This window comes from Tenrec ecaudatus, chromosome 13 (genome assembly GCF_050624435.1).
Source record: "Tenrec ecaudatus isolate mTenEca1 chromosome 13, mTenEca1.hap1, whole genome shotgun sequence".
NCBI lineage: Eukaryota > Metazoa > Chordata > Mammalia > Afrosoricida > Tenrecidae > Tenrec > Tenrec ecaudatus.
Window position 1 is genome coordinate 28,447,444 of NC_134542.1, and position 19,584 is coordinate 28,467,027.

The 19,584-nt window shown below is 42.5% G+C and overlaps 1 protein-coding gene across 1 annotated transcript in view; it reads right to left on the reverse strand.

Moving 5' to 3' along the window:
• The window catches only part of CPS1 (carbamoyl-phosphate synthase 1), a 126,866-nt gene that overhangs the window by 15,894 nt on the left and 91,388 nt on the right, over positions 1-19,584 (reverse strand). The window contains exons 23-32 of the mRNA XM_075529303.1: positions 19,341-19,406; positions 18,692-18,755; positions 16,101-16,282; positions 11,467-11,661; positions 10,983-11,050; positions 8,776-8,851; positions 6,318-6,395; positions 3,829-3,936; positions 2,172-2,261; positions 585-755 (exon numbers count right to left, since the gene is read on the reverse strand). Of these exons, the coding sequence (XP_075385418.1) occupies positions 585-755; positions 2,172-2,261; positions 3,829-3,936; positions 6,318-6,395; positions 8,776-8,851; positions 10,983-11,050; positions 11,467-11,661; positions 16,101-16,282; positions 18,692-18,755; positions 19,341-19,406 (1,098 nt within the window). The remainder of the gene's footprint in view (positions 1-584; positions 756-2,171; positions 2,262-3,828; positions 3,937-6,317; positions 6,396-8,775; positions 8,852-10,982; positions 11,051-11,466; positions 11,662-16,100; positions 16,283-18,691; positions 18,756-19,340; positions 19,407-19,584) is intronic.

A 19,584-nucleotide genomic window follows, 5' to 3' on the forward strand; every position in this document is an offset into this window, starting at 1 on the left:
GCGCCCATCATGGATCAACTGAGTAAACAGAGTTTGTAATTAACTTTGCTAGTCAATTTTGAAAGTAGACACTTCTAGATTACTTTGGCTTTAACAATTGAAATGGATGATCATTCCCTTTTTGTGCATAAAATACTTTAATACGTTGTTAATATTTTTATGAGTGCATTGTTAGTTATTTCAAATTTATAGAGGTCCACTTTGACTGGAGCGCAAGCACGGGACATTATTGGAAGGAAATCACTATAAATCTGCAGTCCGGCTCCACAGCCCCAAATCTCCCCAACCTCACTGCCATCAAGTCCACTCAGACTCACAGAGAACCTGTAGAACAGAGAAAACTGCCTCTGGGGGGTTCGGAGACTCCCTCATATTCCTGCAGCATGGCTAGCAGTTTTGAACTGCTGGCCTTGTCGTTTGCAGCCCAACCATGCCTAACTGCCACACCACCAGATAGTCTAAGCACCATAGCAAAATGGCTCGCAAAGTACTGAGATTCCATTTTCTGGCAACATTTTTCTTTAATTTTCCTGGGACTCGTAAAAATAACTGAGTTGGGGGGGGATATTTTTTTTAAATGTTACCTTAATTGCAACGTAGTCAGCAGGAATTATGGGATGATCCAGCGTTGGAAGAGGTTTCTCATCGATGTTTTCTCCAATCATCACCTTGGTGGCCACATCAATGAAGTCTACACCCAGTGTCTTGGATACAAAGGGGAAGGATCGGGAAGCTCTCAAGTTGCACTCTATCACCTAGAGGAACAGAGTTCAAAAGATGAATGAGGATGGCGAGATCAGTGGTAACCACCCATTAATACTCTCCACTTGGTTTGCAACTGCAGTTCCCTGGTGGCAACCCTCATTTGACCCATTCGCACCCCACTCTTGCCTATTAATCAAATTTTTTTCTAACTACTGTCCTTTCTGTATCTGTAAACTTTGACTTTCCTTCATCTTCTCTTCCCAAATCCATTCCCACACACAGGTGGTAGATTTCTTTTCATTCAGAACTCGGAATTCCACCACCCTCCTACAAAGCCTCGATGAGATGGATTAACTCAGGAGTTGCACCAATGGGCTGAAACATGACAGCAATTGTGAGGCTGGGGGCAGAGCAGGACGTGTTTTATTCTGCTGTACGCCGGGTTGGTTTGAGTCAGAACTGACATGAGGGACCTAATAACAGCGACACATTTGATTCTCAGTGTCCCTCATATTGAACTCTACTCCTTGATTTTGATACAGTGATAAGAAAGAAGTTGCCTCAACCAACTTCTTTAGGCTAAGTTATCTCATTCATTTCTTTCCCAGGTAACATTAGATTCTTTTCCTCAAAAAAAATAATCTAACTCACGAAGACATATGCAGGTTTGAAAATGATATCCCATCAACCCTTTCCCCTCATCAGAAGATCAGCCTTTCCTTAAGGTCCAGCTCACAGTAAGAAAGTCCTTCTTGAAGTCTCTGATGAGCCACGCTGCGCTAGGCGCTGACACTTGTACACACACACACACACACACACACACACACACAGCAGAGCATATTCTCTTCTAGGACTCCAACACTATCTTACTTGTGTGTGTGTTTTGTAGCTGCTATGTCATAGTCATCTACAAGTTCATCTCACTCCCGACTCTCATTAACCTCAAAATCTTAGAGAATGGGCACCGGTCCTTACTTCTCTTTGAAGCACCAGAGGATTTTGTACAGAAGGTACTGAATCAGCATTGATTTCTTCATGGTGAAATGCAGAGGCTAAATTAATTAGAACTAACCTACTTCATTCAGCATGAGTTGTGGGCCTAAGCTCTCCCCAAACAGCCCTATTCACTGGGAAAAGCACCAGGTAAAACTCTAGTGCTTGTAATTGTTCACTGTTCTATGTATTTGTATGGCTTGGCAGTGTCCCCTCTCTCCATGTGTGTGTTATAGACGGCATGAAGCAATCTTTCCGATGTATCAGGGTGTTCCACAAGCTGTGAGTGACACATCAGGGGCACAAGGAGCCTGGGCCTTCCAACAAGGCAGGCCTGCTACGCTAGGCAACAGCTGCGGGGGCTCCGCTGCACTTCAGCTGGGCTCAGAGAGGGAGTTTACCGGAGGGACACAACCCACCGCTGTGACCTAACACAGCAGCTGTGCCCGCCCCGACACGTTGACATCACTCACCAAGACATCATTTCCTTTGACAAGAAACTGGACATTGAAGGGTCCAGAGATGGCAAACGCCTTGGCAATCTTCCGGGTGGCGTCCTTCACCTGGAACAGGAGGGAAATACGTCTTACATTTTGGGTTTTCCTCATGTCCCTTGACTGCAAGCTGCATCTCCTGTCAGGATTTTTCTCTCCCCCATTCTTAGCTTCCTCTGGGCAAAATAGGAATAGGTACTAAATAATCCTAAAATAGCCAGGGGAAGAACCAATCATTTTGTACGATTATCTCACAGTCAAATGCCCCTATCATGCTGCCAGGATATTATTGGGTTTTACTTTTAGGGCTGAACAATTGCCTTTCTGCCCAGAAGCTTCAACCCCAGACACTACAGTGGGAACCCTCGATCATTCTAATGACGTACCTGCTGAGAGGGGCAGGCCCTGAAGTTACCTGGAAAGGCAACAGGCCAGAAAGAGTTCTTTTATGCGGCTTCGCTGCTGCTCTGGACTGCACAGGGGGCAGGAATCCATGCTTCCCTGTAGGGAAGCTGAGCTTGCCACAGAGAGAAATGCCTAGATCCAGCACAGACAGAAGGCGCTCGTGCCCAGAGGGGCCACTCATTAAAGAAGCCAGAGCACCTCATGCCTGACTCTGACAAGAGTGGCTTGCTAACTTAATTGGTTATAGAGGGAAATGGAGTCAGCAGTGCCTGGAGCTCTGAGAGGTTGGGAAAAGCCTGAGATCTTTGGGTCACTGATCCTGACACGAGAAACGGACGCGCTTTTGGAATCTAGGGCTGTTGTTCTTGGACGGTGCTGGTATTCCCAAGCGGCCGCTGCCTCCATGTTACAGAGCAAAACCCGACCTTCAGGATCCATTCCCTCCATCGTCAGCCAGACGGACGAGTCTGCCCAGATTCTGGTGGCAGGGTGACGGCAAGCCTGCCTTTGCCGACAGAAGGCCTAAAGGAGCATCCTCTTTGTTATTGGATTGTCTCAGGAGACAGCACCTAGCATTGCATGCTGAGGATTGCAGAAGGCTCCCTTCTTCCTGGGAAGGTCTTTTGAAGCAGTGGTTTTCAAAGAGCGATCAAGAGACCAATCAGAACGTGCTGCTTAAAGTACCGGTATATGTGTGGCGAGGGACCGTAAAGAATGGTTTCCAAAGGCCCCACGTGACTGGAGCAGAATAGTCTCCACGCCCCTGACAAGCATCTTCTATATGCGCCTCGCCTTGAAGTGGGCCTCAAGCATCCAAGCCACTGGGAACTCTAGTGCTCAAATTGTGGCACCGAGGTCAGCAGCAATATCTTTCCCTGAGGCATGGCGAAAAGGACAATGTTATGCATCCCCAACTCCAGAACCATGGAATCAGACACTGGGGACTGTGTCTGGTAGGAACCAACTGCTCGGGTAGCTCTACTGCACGGAGGTTTCAGAACACTGCACGAGGACACGGGCAGACAGGCTTTAAAGGGGAGGGGAGGAAATTGCTCCTTTACAGTACACAGCTGCCTCGGGCCAAGGAAGCGCCTCCATCCTTGACTTTCACTTAGAGCACGTCCTACAGAACTACCTAGCTTTTAGTCTGTCTTATTTGGTTCGGAGTTGTATTGTCTCAAGTGCATGTGTGTTTTCCCATGAATTGGCTTTTCTTTTTCCAAATGATGACCTTTTCGATGGCTCCTTGGCTGACAGTTTGGGTGGGCAGCATCAAAGTAGCATCTCCCGAGTGGACTCCTGCATCTTCCACGTGCTCAGAGATGGCGTGAGAGATGACCTGTTCGCAAGAAGATGTGAGGAAGAGTTGTTAAACACTGGCTTCCATGAAGCTACTGGGTTACCCCCTTTGGTTTTGACGTATGCCCCCTGTATTGAGCAGTTCCTATCTAGATCTTTGATGAGAGCATCAGGAAGAGCTGCATCCAATGCCAACCCGGCACCCTCTACAGCACTGACAACTGCACAAGGAACGTCATACACAAGCTTTCGTTTCAAACGAGCTGAAATGAGCCATAGAACTCATCTCGCAGAATACTTATAAGATTGAGAAGGAACTATTGGTGGGATTAAATATCAGGCATCAAAGACTCAGAACAAAAATATCATATCAATGAGAATGAGGGGGAGCATAGAGTGGAGATCCAAAGCCCATCTGTAGACAATTGGACATCCTCCTTACAGAAGGGTCACAGGAAGAGATGCGCCAGTCAGGGTGCAGTCGAGCACCGATGAAACAGAACTTTCCTCTAGTTCCTTAATGCTTCCTCCCCTGCACGATCATGACCCCAAGTCTACCTTACAAATTGAGCTAAACAAGAGTATGTACATGGGTACAGATAAGAGCTCACAACACAGGGAATCCAGGACAGATAAATCCTTCAGGAGTGATACCAGGAGGGGAAAGGGAAGGTGGGGGAGAAAGGGGGAACCAATCACAATGATCTATATATAACCCACTCCCAGGGGGATGGACAATAGAAAAGTGGGTGAAGGGAGACATCGGTTAGTGTAACACATGAAATAAATTTTAATAAATTATTAAGGGTTCATGGGGAGGAGGGGATGAGCTGATACCAAGGGCGCAAGTAGAAAGAACATGTTTTGAAAATGATGATGGCAACATATGTACAAATGTGCTTGGCACAATGGATAGATTGAGATAAGTACCCAATAAAGTGATTTTTTTAAATCAGAAGAAATCTATAGAATTCCTGACAAGACACTGGTCATATAGTATGACCACAGGTCATACACTGGTCTCTGTTTTTCTTTTTTTTGAAGGGGCAGGTTGGGTATAGTGCCCAGAAAGAGGGGAGCGACTATCCCGCTGAATTCTGGACAAATCTGAAAGTACTGGATGTACTGTCTCCAATTCCGAGCATGATGGTTTCAAAACTACGTGACTAAGATGGCAGCTCACCACAAGAGAAAGTCCCGAATGATAAGCAGTGGCTGATGTCTGAAAGAAGCTTAGGACAAGGGCATAATCCTGGCAACCTGCAGCGGAAGCAGGCCAGCAGACCAATTTTACTTTGCACAAGGCCTGGGAAGATAGGAAGGTCTCCGGAACAGTCTTACACGCTCCCCTTCAGAATCCATATGCCCATATTCTTCTTTGAGGTCTTCCTCTTCAAACACTTAAACTGGTGAGACTGGACAGGGGTGCATGTATGCTCTGCCCCCTGGCGGCCAGAAAGACAGGAGGAAGCTTCAGGGAATGACGGTAAAGAATGACTGAGACTGTCCCAAGCTAGAATGCATGATCCTATAACTCTTTTTGCTCCCTTTAGATAGAAATTCCTGCCCTTTCTATTGGGGTAGTGGGAGAGAGCGTTGTACTACATAATCTCTAGAGGTGCTTCAACTCAAGAACGATATGATTCTGTGGTAACGAGACACCATTACATTAAAGAGAAGACACTTTGAACTGCTCATCTGAAAAACCAAAAGAAAAAATGTTGACACTTTCAGTAGTGCTTTGAAGTTCTTAAAAAGTGGGAGATGAAGGCTAACATTTTTATTTTTCTTTAAGGCAGAAAAAACAAGGACCTCCTAAAACACAACTTTCATTATTTCAAGATAAATCACAAATACGTGCCTTATTAACAGCATTAGCAAACTGAAGAAAAACATTCTTCACATCTTCAATTCTCCCTGAAGTTAAAGGTATTCATTGTGCAAAGCCAATTTTAGAATCCTCATCTACCCTACTGTTTGCTGTTGCCTTTATTAACCCAATAAAAAAGGGGTGGGGAGGTTGAGAAATCAAGACAGAAGAAAAACCAGTGATTCAATTAGGAACTTCAGAAAGAAAAGTATTAGATGTTTTTATAATAGTCATTGAAACATAAAAGGGAAAACAGACAAAAGAAAATGAGGTAGAAAAATCTATTCAAAAAGAATTATGAGTACAGGATGATAATTAATTTCAATATCATCAAAGGCGAATTCTGATAGTATGAAACACAGGAAATATGATCCCTACGACACATCAACAAACTTGCCAGTAAACCATGTGTGTATAGCGGTCCTTCTCTAGCATGGTTAGAGCCTGGTTTAAGGAAATCGTGAATCCTAACCTGTGTTATGTTTCCACATTTCCAAGAAAAATAAATTCATAGGAAGGTAGAATGGATATGAAGGAGATAAAGCACTTACCCTTCCATCTTTGCCAACAGCATCCATCTCTACTTCCCGGGCACCCTCAATGAACTTTGTCAGCACCACTGGGTGCTCCTGTCAGTACCAAAAATAGAAAGGATGAAATTTTAGCTGAAATGACTCCTAGGGTGTCACCTAAGTCATGCATTTACATAAATACAATAGCAATACAGGCACAAACCTTCCTGTGAATCACACTAGGTAAAGTGATGATACGGTCTCTTTTATACACAATCAAGTTTTGGGTTTGGTTTCTCTTGACAGTGGGGCAGGTGTTATTTTCCAACTGTGAGTGTTCAGTGGGCTGAGCATGAATTCTGCAATCTCAAGTGTAGGCTTCCAGGGGACTTCACAAGGAGAGAGGTGAGGCTTCAGAAAGAGTATGGGTTTTCTACTCCACTTCCAAAATCATCTCCCTCTCTCTGTTGTTGTTAGTGGTACTGACCTTGGGGTGAGCAGCCCAAGGCGTAACCACCCCACCACCAGGGCTCCTGCTTGCTCACTGAAAGGCTCCCAATATACAGCAAAGAGATCAGGGTGTGGCAGTGCCAGTTATCGCTGCAGATGGGCACTGGGTGCGCCCACAAGTAAAGTATAACCCTTGATACTGAAACAGCTGCTCTCCCACTCATATAAACCCCAAACCCACTGCCACTGAGTCATTGCTGACTCACAGGGACCCTACAGAGGGATCCAAAGGCTTTCCATCTGGAAGGGAGCATATAGCCTCATCTTTCTTGATCAGAGTGATGGGTGGGCTAGAACAGCCGACTTTGTGAGTAGCAACCCAATGCTTGCCTGACAGCACCATCAGGAGTCCTATGGTAATAATAACAATAATCATAGGACTCAGATAGCAGATGCTAGATGGGGCAAGCTCTGGTGGTCAGGTGATTTAGATTGGCTGCTAAGCGAAAGATTGATAATGAGAACCCGCCAACAGCGTCCTACAGCAGCTGTAGTCCTTAAAGCTTTGGTAGCTCTGTGGGGTACTTTCATTTTGTCCAATAGTGTCGTGATGAGTTGAAATCTACTCCGAGCACATTTTTAACTTTTAAATATGAATCAATACTTGAGCAGGTGAATGATTGATGGGGACAGGTTTTACTCTAGCTTCATTACATTGCATGCGACACTTAAACATATCTTGGATAGTTTCCATTACTGTTCAATTCCATTTTTTCCATCAACTTTTTGAGGGCCCCTTGGATAGCCCACATTGTGCCATGGTTTGATGTGGGAGGCCTTGCCCCAGAAAGTATTCAACTGGAACATCCTCTTATAAAAAGTTGGCTGAATAGGCAAGGAGCAAAAGGAGGGGGCGGGGGATTCTTCAAGCTAATCTGCTGAGTTGAGCCCCTACAAGGTTCAGGGTCCAATGCAGAGAGGAGCGGACACCTGACTGGTCACTTAAATACCAGCTGGGTCTAGTGTTGGCTGCTCAAATGGGGTGCAGGTCAGACCTGCTGGCCAGGAATGACAGAGAGGAGAATATGGCCAGCGCCTCTCTAAGAATACAGTCATGAGCCCTCTTCGGTTATCTGACTTCCAGATAAGAGCAAATCCAAAATTTGCTTGCTTTTCTGTTTTTTATCCTCATTGCCTTTGCTCACTCTACCTTTATGCACACTCTTTCCTGCTCATAAGATCCCCGGGGATCAACTACCCCACAGAAAGGGGATCTGGTTTCAGGGGTTTGGAAACAACCGCACTCTTATTTCCTCTGAAATGGCTCTGCTTCCCCGCTTCAGCCGACCCCCTGCCCCAGCTCCAATCGCCCAACATCAAACTCTTCTCCAGGAGTTGTTCCTCCACACATCTCCCCCCTCCCCCTCTCCACTAGCTTTTGGAAGCCTTTAAAAGAAAAGCATTTCTTTTATCTTCTACAGTACAAGGTCTGCAGATCAATAACCCCACTGGGTAAGTCTTAAATGGATCACACCAAGGTAATGCCAGAGGAGAAAAATAAAAGCTGGGGGGCAGTGGAGGAAGGTGGTGACATCACCACAAAACTATAAACATTTTTATTAACTCACAGATGAAATGTACCCCCCAAAATCAATAGCTGAGTGAGCCAAGGGGACTTAATATTAAACCTGCTAAGTCCCCAGGTGTGAGACTTAACAATCAGGCAAGCTTTCACTTGCTAATGATGAGCCTGGTCAGACAGTCCCCAAGGCTGGGAATAGCTTGAGCAGCATCTACTCCATGGGCAGAGAAAGGGACTGGAAGGCATGGGACTCTTTTGTTATTGTTGACCTTCCTCCAATAGCCCTAAGGATCTCCACAAAACTGAATGCTTTTGAGTTTTCTCCGGTCCCCCGTGTAGACAGGTAGGTAGATGAAGAAAAGGAAATCTGTCCTAACAAATTATTCCATCGCTGGAGAAGAAAGCCGGCACCCAGTAGCAATCACCAGAAGAGGCAGAAGTCTCAGCAAGGACATCAGACACTACCTGAGAGACTCTAGTGGCCTCCTCTAGGAATTTCTTCATCTCATCCTCAGTGAACACCACATTCATGGCAGACCCACTGCGGGAGGGGAAGAAAGAAGGGACAAAAGCACACTGGTCAGCTTCGTCTATGGCTTCAGAAGAAAAACCTACGAGACGTGACTGACTGCAGGTCACCTCTAGGTTCAGTCCAGCTGAAGAAAGCAGTGCCTTCTTCTAAATTGAGACCTGACTCTATTTACCCACCAGGCTTCTGGAAGTCGGGGGAGAAGGTGGGAATTAGGTTTGGGTAACACCCCTAGAGAATCCTGGTAGTTGAAGACAGTGTACTTCCCCCAGGTGGCCTTCTGTTCCTTCCTGCCCCGTTACAGGGTTGTCTCTGAGCAAATGCTGCCCGCCACTCCCTCCCCCTACTTTTTGTTTTTTTAATTTCAGATGGTTGATTGCTCTCAGGAAGTTGCACCTTCCTGGTGTTATTGTTGACCTTCTGGGCCTGTGTGTTGTTTGGCTGAAAGCTGAGCCTGGGGGAGGAGTTCAGTTCAGGCTCAAAGGATGACTAAGCCATAGTGCCAGGGTATCATTGGTCTCTATGTGAAGTTTGGTCTTCTTTATGATTTTGAGTTTTGTTCCACGTTGTTCTCCCATTCAATCCAGGACCCTCTAATGTGATCCCTTTCAAGTGATCAACAGTGGTAATCAGGAACCAACTGTTTCAGGTCATTCTTAAATCATGACAGGTTCCAGTCCAGGACCTTGTTTCTCTAATGTTATTTCCTTGGAATTCCTTACTACCTAGCATTGATCTTAAACCACCATCGAATTGGGTCAGTCTTCTAAGCCAACTGGGTTGCCAAATAATGTTTAGGTTTTGTTTTTTTCCCCCTCAGGAACATTTGTAATTGTAATGTGTAGTTGCTCACTGAAATGTATTCAATGTGTCCTTCATTCTAAGTACCTGATAGAGAATGATATCTCAAATCAATGTACTCCGAATTCACAGCTTTACCATGAGTTGGGAGGAAATGGGGAAGAAGGACTTGACTTTTACTTCCTCATAAGAAGTTGCGTTTTCTTTACCCTTTCTACTTAATTATGAATTTCTGCATAAAGGGTTTTCAATTGCTTCATCTGTTCGCGAGAGGAAGGCCAGTACTGCCCATAGCTCAGGGGAGGAAAAAGCAGACCTGAGTTCTGCAGTCCTTCCTTAACTGTGAGCCGTGTTTAAATCAGTACAGCGGACACGTAATGCAAGGCACGCATATCTCCAAGTACTGTATTAGACTGTCGTGTACATAAAATGCCATGAATAAAAAGTTGTCTATTCATTTTGAAATGTTGCATTATCTAGCTCAGATTCCATTTACACTCACAAATTGTGCATAGCTAATTGCATTACACTATTGTCATTGAAGTCATTCTTTACATGCAGCAGTGTCTAAGGAGGATAAGTGATAATTCACAACTTCGCCTTTGATGAGACAACTTGGTCTCAAAGTTTAATATAAAAGACCCTCACTGACCATGTCCCTCGCCATTATAATTTGTCTGTGTCCAAATATGATCTCAAAAGGAGCCTGGTGTCACAGTGGGCAGTACACGTAGGGCTGCTAACTGTAAGGGCAGCAGTTTGAAACACCGAGTCGCTCTGAAGGAGGAGGAGGAGGCTTTCTATTCCCTTCAAAGAGCAATAGTCTCAGAACCCCACAGGGGCAGTTCTACCCTTTTCTACAGGGTGCGCTATGATTCAGAATGGACTCTATGGCAGTGAACTTGGTCATTTTGGTTTGCCCACATCCCTCCCCATTTGAATGTGTCTATTTTCAAATAGGACCCATAGACTCAGAATTTCAAACCAGAAGCATTCTTACAAGGTGCTGATTTCTGAGTATCAGAAAACAGACACCAGGGAGAGAGAGCTCAAGTTATGTTACACATTGCCCTGTTCTCTAACGTACAACTATCTTGCCTGTTTGGCAAAGAGATGCCCTGAGGCGGGTTTCCAGAGGTGGGACTGCAGTACCTTCATAGTGTCATCTCCTGCTGGGAAAGTCTTACCTTGAAAGAATAGCCTCAATCTGACTGTGACTAGCTGGGGACTGTCCGATGAATTTACAAATCATTACATAGCACAGCCTACTGTTATTAGCATACCAAACACGGTTCCCTGTCATCAGATTTTTAAATCAGTGTTTTGGAAAACAAAATGTTACCTCAAAACATATGAAGGCCTCAACAAGCAGGGGTAGCCCACGGAGTTCGCAAATTCCAGTGCCTCGTTCTAATGGAGAGAAACAACAACACAATGTGTGACTAGCTGAAAACATGCCATCAGAACGCAGAACCGAATCTTCAGATCAAGTGGCAACCCAACTCTTTTTATTCTCTCTCTCCAAAGACACCATTAAAATGTAAATTGGACATCGAAATACATAAAATGCCTCGTTTCTAATTCTAAATATCAAACCTAGTTCAAAAATAGTTTGAACTTCTTTTCCTTGTCTGAATCTTAATGAGGATACTCCTATCAATTTATAACCAGCGTTTAACTACAATCATGAAAATATAGCAACTTTACAGTGAATTCACTAAGTATAAGGCATTCCAGTGCCCTGTAGTTAACATCTCCACTAGTTAACATTCAGGTCACAACTCTTCAAAAGAGAATATTAAAAACAGACGTGTTGCTCTCCTTACCAAAGTATTGACAGCTTTCCATGGGGCCTGAGCCACCTTCAACTCATCCAAGACCGCAGAGAACATGGAGCGGTCTTCAGCCCTGTCAATCTGCAGAGGGCTCGTGCCCATGATCTTGACTCCATTCTTGTACAGAGGGACGGCCAGGTTGTTTGGAATCTGTCCCCCAACAGATATGATGCAACCACCACATGCCTACGAAGACATCCACAACATCAGCCTTTAGCGCAAATTCTCCGCGCTGGGTCACTGTGCAAATACTGCCTCAGTCTCCCTTCTTTTGATCACAGGTAACGTGGCAGTGATAGCCTATTCTCTCTCATCAATGGATAGCTTTGAATGACGCCACATAGATGACACCATTCTGACTTTCCAGACATGTGTAAAACATATGCAAGGCTTAAAACCACACACAGATACCACATATGACACTTGCAGAGATGGTCATTACAAAAAGGCCATAGATGCAATGAATATTTTTATCGTGCAATTTTCACGATAATAATTTAATTGTTGGAATCTGTAGAACCCTCCTCAATGTGGGCCGATTTCTCCTTCCCACACTCGATTCCCCTGTCTTCTGCCCCTGCTGCACTTCACCTTCAGATGAATCAAACCTACGAATGTTGTCGCCAAATCACCCCTGACTCAGTTCTCCAAAGGCAATGTATGGCAAACAGGATCTAAAATAAGTCATAGTTCTTCCTTTCTATAAGTATACTTTTGCTATTTTTAATCAGCAGTTTTTTAATATTTTAAGAATTTTAATAAGAATGTATTTCTGGCAATGTAACAAGGTATGCTGTGCTACTTTTTTATAAATCATTTTATTGGGGGCTCTTACAACTCATCACAATCTTTAATCAGCATTTTAACAAGTGTTCAAAATACATTTTCTGCAAAATCTTTAAAAATAATTAATCCTTTAAAAGCATATTTTGTGAAGGAGTGGGAATACAGATTGGGAACCCAAAGCCAATCTGTAGGCAACTGGACATTTCCTTACAGAAGGGTCACAGGGAGGAGACAAGATAGTCAGGGTGAAATGTAGCAATGATGAAACTACAACTTTCCTCTAGTTCCTAAATGCTTCCTCTCCGCCCACCACTATCATGATCCCAATTCTACCTTACAAATCCAACTAGACCAGAGGATGTACACTGGTACAGATAGGAAACACAGGGAATCCAGGACAGATGAACCTCTCAGGACCAGTGGTGAGATAGAGATACCAGGAGGGTGGAGGGAAGGTGGGGTAGAAAGGGTATACATATAACCTCCTCCCTGGGGGACGGAAAACAGAAAAGAGTGTAAAGAAGGGAGACATTGGGCAGTGTAAGATATGACAAAATAATAATAATTTATAAATTATCAAGGGTTCATGTAGGAGGGGCAAGCGAGGAGGGAGGGGAAAATGAGGAGCTGATACCAAGGGCTCAAGTGGAAACAAATGTCTTGAGAATGATGAAGGCAACAAATGTACAAATGTGCTTGACACATGGATGGATGTGTCGATTGTGATGAGTTGTATGAGCCCCCAATAAAATGATTTTTTAAATTCTTCTTGAGCCACTCCACCCTATAATACATTTTAAAAAGAAAAATAATTATTCTCTTACTATAATAATCTTATTTGCTTATTATTGTACTATCAATGATTTTATAGTTTTAGAGATATAAGATAAAATTCAACAATTAAATACATGCAAAATTCTCTTGGGTAAAACAGTTGAAATTGTATTTTTTTATTAAGGGACAAGTAGCAATTTATGAATAAATGTTGAAGTCAATTACACTAAATAGGAATTCAAAGGAGAATTGAATAAATAGATTAATTTTTTCAATTTAGCTTTATGAAACTAATTCCTATTTTTAAGGCTAAGAACTTTCTAAGCAATAATAATAGCTGTTACTAATTATTGAGGACTTAACTACTGTATATACTTGTGCATCAGCTGAGTTTTTCAGCACATTTTTTAAATGCAGTTTTGTGGTAAAATTAGGTGCCTCAGCTGAAATTCGGGTCGGCTTATACTTGGGTATATACGGTAAGTATCCTGAATTATCTAATATGGCTTTTATAGTATTCTTAAGAGGTAGTCATTGCTATGTCCAATTTATAACTGAAGAAACTTTGTTTCTCAGTGAAAATTCAAATGACTTCCCCATATCACTTATCTAGTATATAGAGAGTCAGCATTTAAACTCTTACATCTTCCAATGTATCAATTCACAACAACTCTGTTACTCATTCCCCTCAAGTGGGAATATACAGCCATCATTGCTTTTAGTAACCCCTTCCCTTTCACCCCTCCCCATGCCCTCATGGAATCATTGCTCTTATGATTATTTCTGAAGGGTTATCCATCTTGACTTTTATGCATCCAAGGAACTTAATTGTACAAGTGAACATATGCAGGTCTCACAAGATAAATGAGTAAAACAAAGACCATGATAGTAAGGGGAGGAAATATGGAAGAACTAGAGGATAGTTACGTGTTTCATCGGTGCTTCACCGCACCCTGGATATGTCATGCCTTCTGTGTGGCTCTCATGTGAGGGACTTCCCAGTTATTTTACAGGTGGGTGTTGCATCTCCATTTTGTCTACACTCCTCCACGACATTTTGTTTGCTTGCTTCTGAACTTCTAATACCAATTATCATTGACACCTCATGATCACACAGGCTGGTGTACTTCTTCCATGTGGGCTTTGTTGCTTCCCTGCTAGATGACTGCTTGTTTAACTTCAAGCCTTTAAGAGCCCAGACTCTATCTTTTAAAATCCAGAAGCCATCAGTTTTCTTCACCATATTTGCTTATGCCCCTATTTTATCATATATAGAGAGAGACTTGTGATTTCCTTCTTCTTTTTTTAAATACTTTTATTGGGGGCTCTCACATCTCTTATCATAATGCATATATTCATCCAGTGTTTCAAGCACATTTGCACATGTGCTGCCATCATCATTTCAAAGCAGTCTCTTCCCACTTGAGCCCCTGATACCAGCTCCTCCTTTCTTCCCCCACCCTCCCTCACAAACCCTTGATAAGTCATTATTTTCATATCGTATTGAAATGAGATTTTATCTTTAGTGATCCTATCATTAAAGTATGATACATTGCCACATTCTTAGAACAAACAGTTCTTGTACTGAGGTAAGATTTAAGTAACGACCCGAAGTTCATCTACTTCCTTGTTGTATTTACATATATATATATGAGATACATAAATACACCTATCTTTATCTATTTACATATATAATTCCCATATTATGCATTTAAATATTTAGAAAAATCACACATCTATAATTGAAGTCTGAAAGAAAAGGGGATTGGACTGATGGATGATATCAGGGCCTGCTTGCTGTCTGACAGAGAGATTCTCCTCTACTCAGGGCCAGGGTAACACACTTGCAACTTTGTATGGTCTTTCCCCCACCCCACCCTTTCTTTCTTTTGGTGTCTATCTATAAAAGATAGGCAGGATAAATAATCCCAAAGAGAAAGCAACTGGACCAAGGTTGCTTGGGGAGATGGAGGAGGCGGGGGAGGTGAGTGGTGAGCCAAGAATGACAGGGACAGGGGACTGGAGGGGGTTTCTAAAATTGATGGTCAGGAGCTTGTAGAACTCCTGGTCATGTGTGATCCATTGAAATGTATCTGAGAGAAATTACTGAAAGGTGAGCAATGGTAAGCATGATAGTGAGGCAAGAGGAAATTTAAAAAGTAAAAGAAGAAAGTAATTAAATATTTCATTATAAGGTCATCTAAATCAGCATTTCTCAACCTGTGGGTCGCGACTCCTCTGGGGGTCAAACGATCCTTTCACAGGGGTCGCCTGATTCATGACAGTTATAAAGTAGCAACGAAAATATTTTTTTGGTTGGAAGGTCATCACAACATGAGGAACTGTATTAAAGGGTCACGGCATTTGGAAGGTTGAGAACCGCTGATCTAAATGCTTCTTCAGACTTAGGGTAACCTCCGATGATATGAAACCACAGTGAATTAGCGCTTCACAACCTCAAGGTCAGGGCAGAGGAGACACTTTCAGCGAAGGCTGTAAAGAAACCGACATGGTTTGGAATGTACTCAGTGATCTTAAACTGAAGACAAATGACCACCTGTTTTTGAACAATTGACCTGTCTCCTCCAGAAACCATTCATCATTAAATAACAATATCGTGTTAACTTGAAGGAGGCTGCTTATTATATCTCTAAATAACCAATTAAATCATTCAGTAAGAAACGTATGAGGAGCCATTTTGCACTAGTTACTTAATGAGTGGCAGGTGTGGCCAAGTAGAGTTGTCAGTAAAGTCGGGATTCCTGGGGGGGGGGGGGAAGTCAGCTGCATATAAAAATGAATTACTCTGTGCCAGGGCCCCCAAAATATAAGGCTGGGATTCTTTTTTTTTTATTTTGCTACAAAAAGAAACAACAAAAGACACTGTCTGTCCTTCCCCCCCCCCCCCCCCGCCCCAAAAGGGAATTGAAACATAAAGGTGGAATAAAAACAACAAAATAAAATCCAGGATAAAACAGAAATATAAAGCTACATACATGAATACATACAGATAGTGTATGCTCAGTGTGTGTATTTTTCTCTTGTTCTTCTCCCCGCCCCCTTACCTCCTGATGGTAGATGTCTAGGATTCTCTCCAAAGACAACTCTTCAAAGTACAGTTTGTCGCATTCATCAAAGTCCGTGCTCACAGTTTCAGGGTTGCAATTCACCACCACGGTCTTCCTGCCAAGCTGTCGCAGCGTGCGGATGCTGGAGACAGCACACCAATCAAATTCCACACTGCTGCCTGCAGAGAGCGTGAGATCGGGAGAGGGTAAGAGAGGCATGAAGTGACAAAACAGAGAAACGCATTGCCTGCCAGCCTCGGCTGAGGGCGTCTGTGCCCCTCCTATTCAATTTTCAAAACTTCAAAATCTAACATCCAAACCCAGGATGCACACACCACATTTTGAGTGGGAATGGCAGAGTGATTAAACAATGATGGCGTGTTGGTGTGTTTCAGAGGCTATGCTCTGCGATAGGTTATCTCCGTGGTTGAAACCTGGTGAACTCCATAGTCAATGGGATATCATTTCCAGGATACAAGACAACTCTCAATTCCTGACAAGAAACTCCGAGGGAGCGTATTGATTCTGTACACAGACATAGCTCAAGCCAGCGATCACAATCATGGAGTTCTTGCTTTAGTACCTCCCACTTCTGTGTGCTACGCTGCATGATCCTTCAGGGGCCTGGCAGCTCTTACGAACCCTGATTGACTGGAGAGTCCTAACTTTTCCAAGCATCTCTATTTAAACTTGGCTAGGCCACCAATGCATCCAGAGTGGCCTTCGATGGAGTAAGTTGAAGTATAAGAGCAACTTAAATGCCTGGGGGATGCCATCATCTCAGAAAATCCTGGGCCGTATATTAATCTGTGACATCAAGACATTGTCTCCTAGCAGTTCATGCTTAGGTATGTTGTCCAAGGGTTATAGGATGTTATCAGGTATCCATACGCTTTATTATCAACTCAGCTAGCCCATTTTGGATCCTTAGATGATGTAGACTTGCTCATAAATTAAGTAAAATTTGAAGACAACGGAAAAATGATCCAGAGAGAAGGGTAGATGCTGGTGGCAGTGTTCAGGGCATTGAGTCAAGAGACAACCAAGGTGCTAAAAGTATAAACACTTTTGGCTCACTTCAAGAGTTGGGCAAAGATTGATAAACTAGCATGCTCAGAAGAACTTACTGAGTTGTAAAAATTAAAATAAAATCTCTTTCAAAACACCAAAAACTACATACATTTATATAATCTATGTTAGCATTCTCGTATTAGAACTACTTGCAGGCACTAAATATTAAATATGCTCATTGGCTAATATCATTGTCAACACTTAAATATATATGAGGGTACATCAGAAAATATTGCTACCACAGTTGCAGTTCATATGTGAGCTGGACTATTGTAAATTAGACATGTCTCATCTCAATATGTCTCATATCAGTGAATGGCTAGCCGAAGACATGTTCTCTCAATAATACCATTAAGGTGCCTTGAAATCAATCCCACTGAAGCAATGATTCCTAAAGGGATCTGCTGGTCCAATTAAGTTCAAGCTAGAGAGGTTGGTGCAGAATATTATGGTGACTGTTTGGGAGAGGAAAATCCAAAGGAATAATCTTGATAGATTTTTCTCAAAGAACATAAGATGATCAGGGGCTTATCATGAAGTTTATAAAATATTCCAAACTTCATTGTTGAGGCAAGACCAAGAAAGTGTGCCAAGGAATTCCCCCATAACAATGATGTATCTGTGCTTTCTGCAAGGGTAGCAAAGGCTGTCCTATGAGAATTTTGTGGGACAATCACCCCCAATTTGCCCTATGGCCTTAATCCTGCTTCTTTGAGTTCTTTTTGTTCCCCAAATTCATAGATAATTTTAAAATAACATAATCGATATCTCTCTAATACCCAAACTGCCATTTTGACTTCCTGTAAATCAGAGAGTCCAGAATCCTTCAGGGAAAGGTTCCAGAAGTGGGAACATTGCCTTCAGAAATGGGAGACCTGGATGGAAACTATGTCATGGAAATATGTCATATCAAGGGAATCAAAAGCTTCACTTTTGATATTTTTGTTTAATAAAAGTCTTAATGATTCTGTAGCAGTATTTTTACTTACCCTCTTATCTTATGACTGCTGTAAATCTTACTTCATTATTAAATATCAAATCTTGAAATGTTAATATAGTTTCTGATGAGTATGTTTTAATTAGACTATATAATTGTCTATGTATTAATGAGATGAGCTCTATGCATTTAATGAAAGCAGGAGTCATGGTGCTAGGTCAGAGATTGCGTCTATAAATAAAGAGTTCTGGCTGATGGATAAAGTTCATGTGAAAATGGAGATCCTAGCAAAAAATATGTTAGAGGAGAAGATGATGCAGTTCAATTTATCCTCCAGCCTCAGGAACTGAGAGGCTCCCTTCAGTTCATGAGGATAGAGGGGATAAAGGCACAAATGAAGAAATTAAGAGATAGGACTGGTAGCTGAAAGCTGCGTTTCAATCCCACTTCCATCACATGCAACTTAGCTTTCATTCCAGTTCCTAAATTTCAAAATATTAACAATCATAACACTTGCTTTGCATAGTTCTTGGGCTAACTGAACTAGCCTGTGTGAAAAGTATTGTAGGATATATTTTACCAATGTGGTATGGGCCACAGCCGAGCACCATCATTCCGTGGTCATCAAACTTGATATCATGCTCCTAAGGGGGAAACACAGAAGATGTAAAAATCATTATGTGTTATTCGCCTTCTATCTGTTCTATCTTTAAAGGTGTCTCTCTATTTTTTTCTCCTAATGAAAGGCATCTTCTTTTAGATTCTGGGAAGCCCTAAGTATATATAATATGTTATACAAGGTCTGCTTACTTGGAAAAAATGATAAAATTTTAATGTAATGGTCATGCGAACATTATCTATTCAAGTAACCATTTTCCTTATCATCTTTTTTAACGTGTCTGATTTTGTCTTCTTAGGGCCATTTTTAAAGACATGGGTACAGAAACACATCATCACATCTGGCTCACATAAGGCCATTTTTAGTACCCCAAACACACGCACACACGCATTCTCTCTCTCTCTCTCTCTCTCTCTCTCTCTCTCTCTCTCTCTCTCTCTCTCTCTCTCTCTCACAGGGTTTTCCAAAAGTTCATGAATATATTCCACAATTTTTTCATTCAATGTTCCCACAAACTTTTTGAAGCATATATCTACGTATGTATATATATCTACAGATGAACATATACAAATCTAGAGCTTTCTGCACATGGCAGTTTGACAATTCCTACCTGACCATTGTAGGTGACATAGAGATAGTTTGTAACTGATGGGTATTCAGCAGCCAGCGTATCAATCTGCAAGAAACAAACAAATAGCAAATAGATGGGGATTTTTCTCTCCTTCTCTTCCATAACTTTGTACAAGACTGATGGAGAACCTTTTATGCTACATCCATACCCCTTTAATGCCTATTCCTGTCCTATATACAGACGAGGAAAAACACGTACAATCCACCTACTTTCTAATTTGACA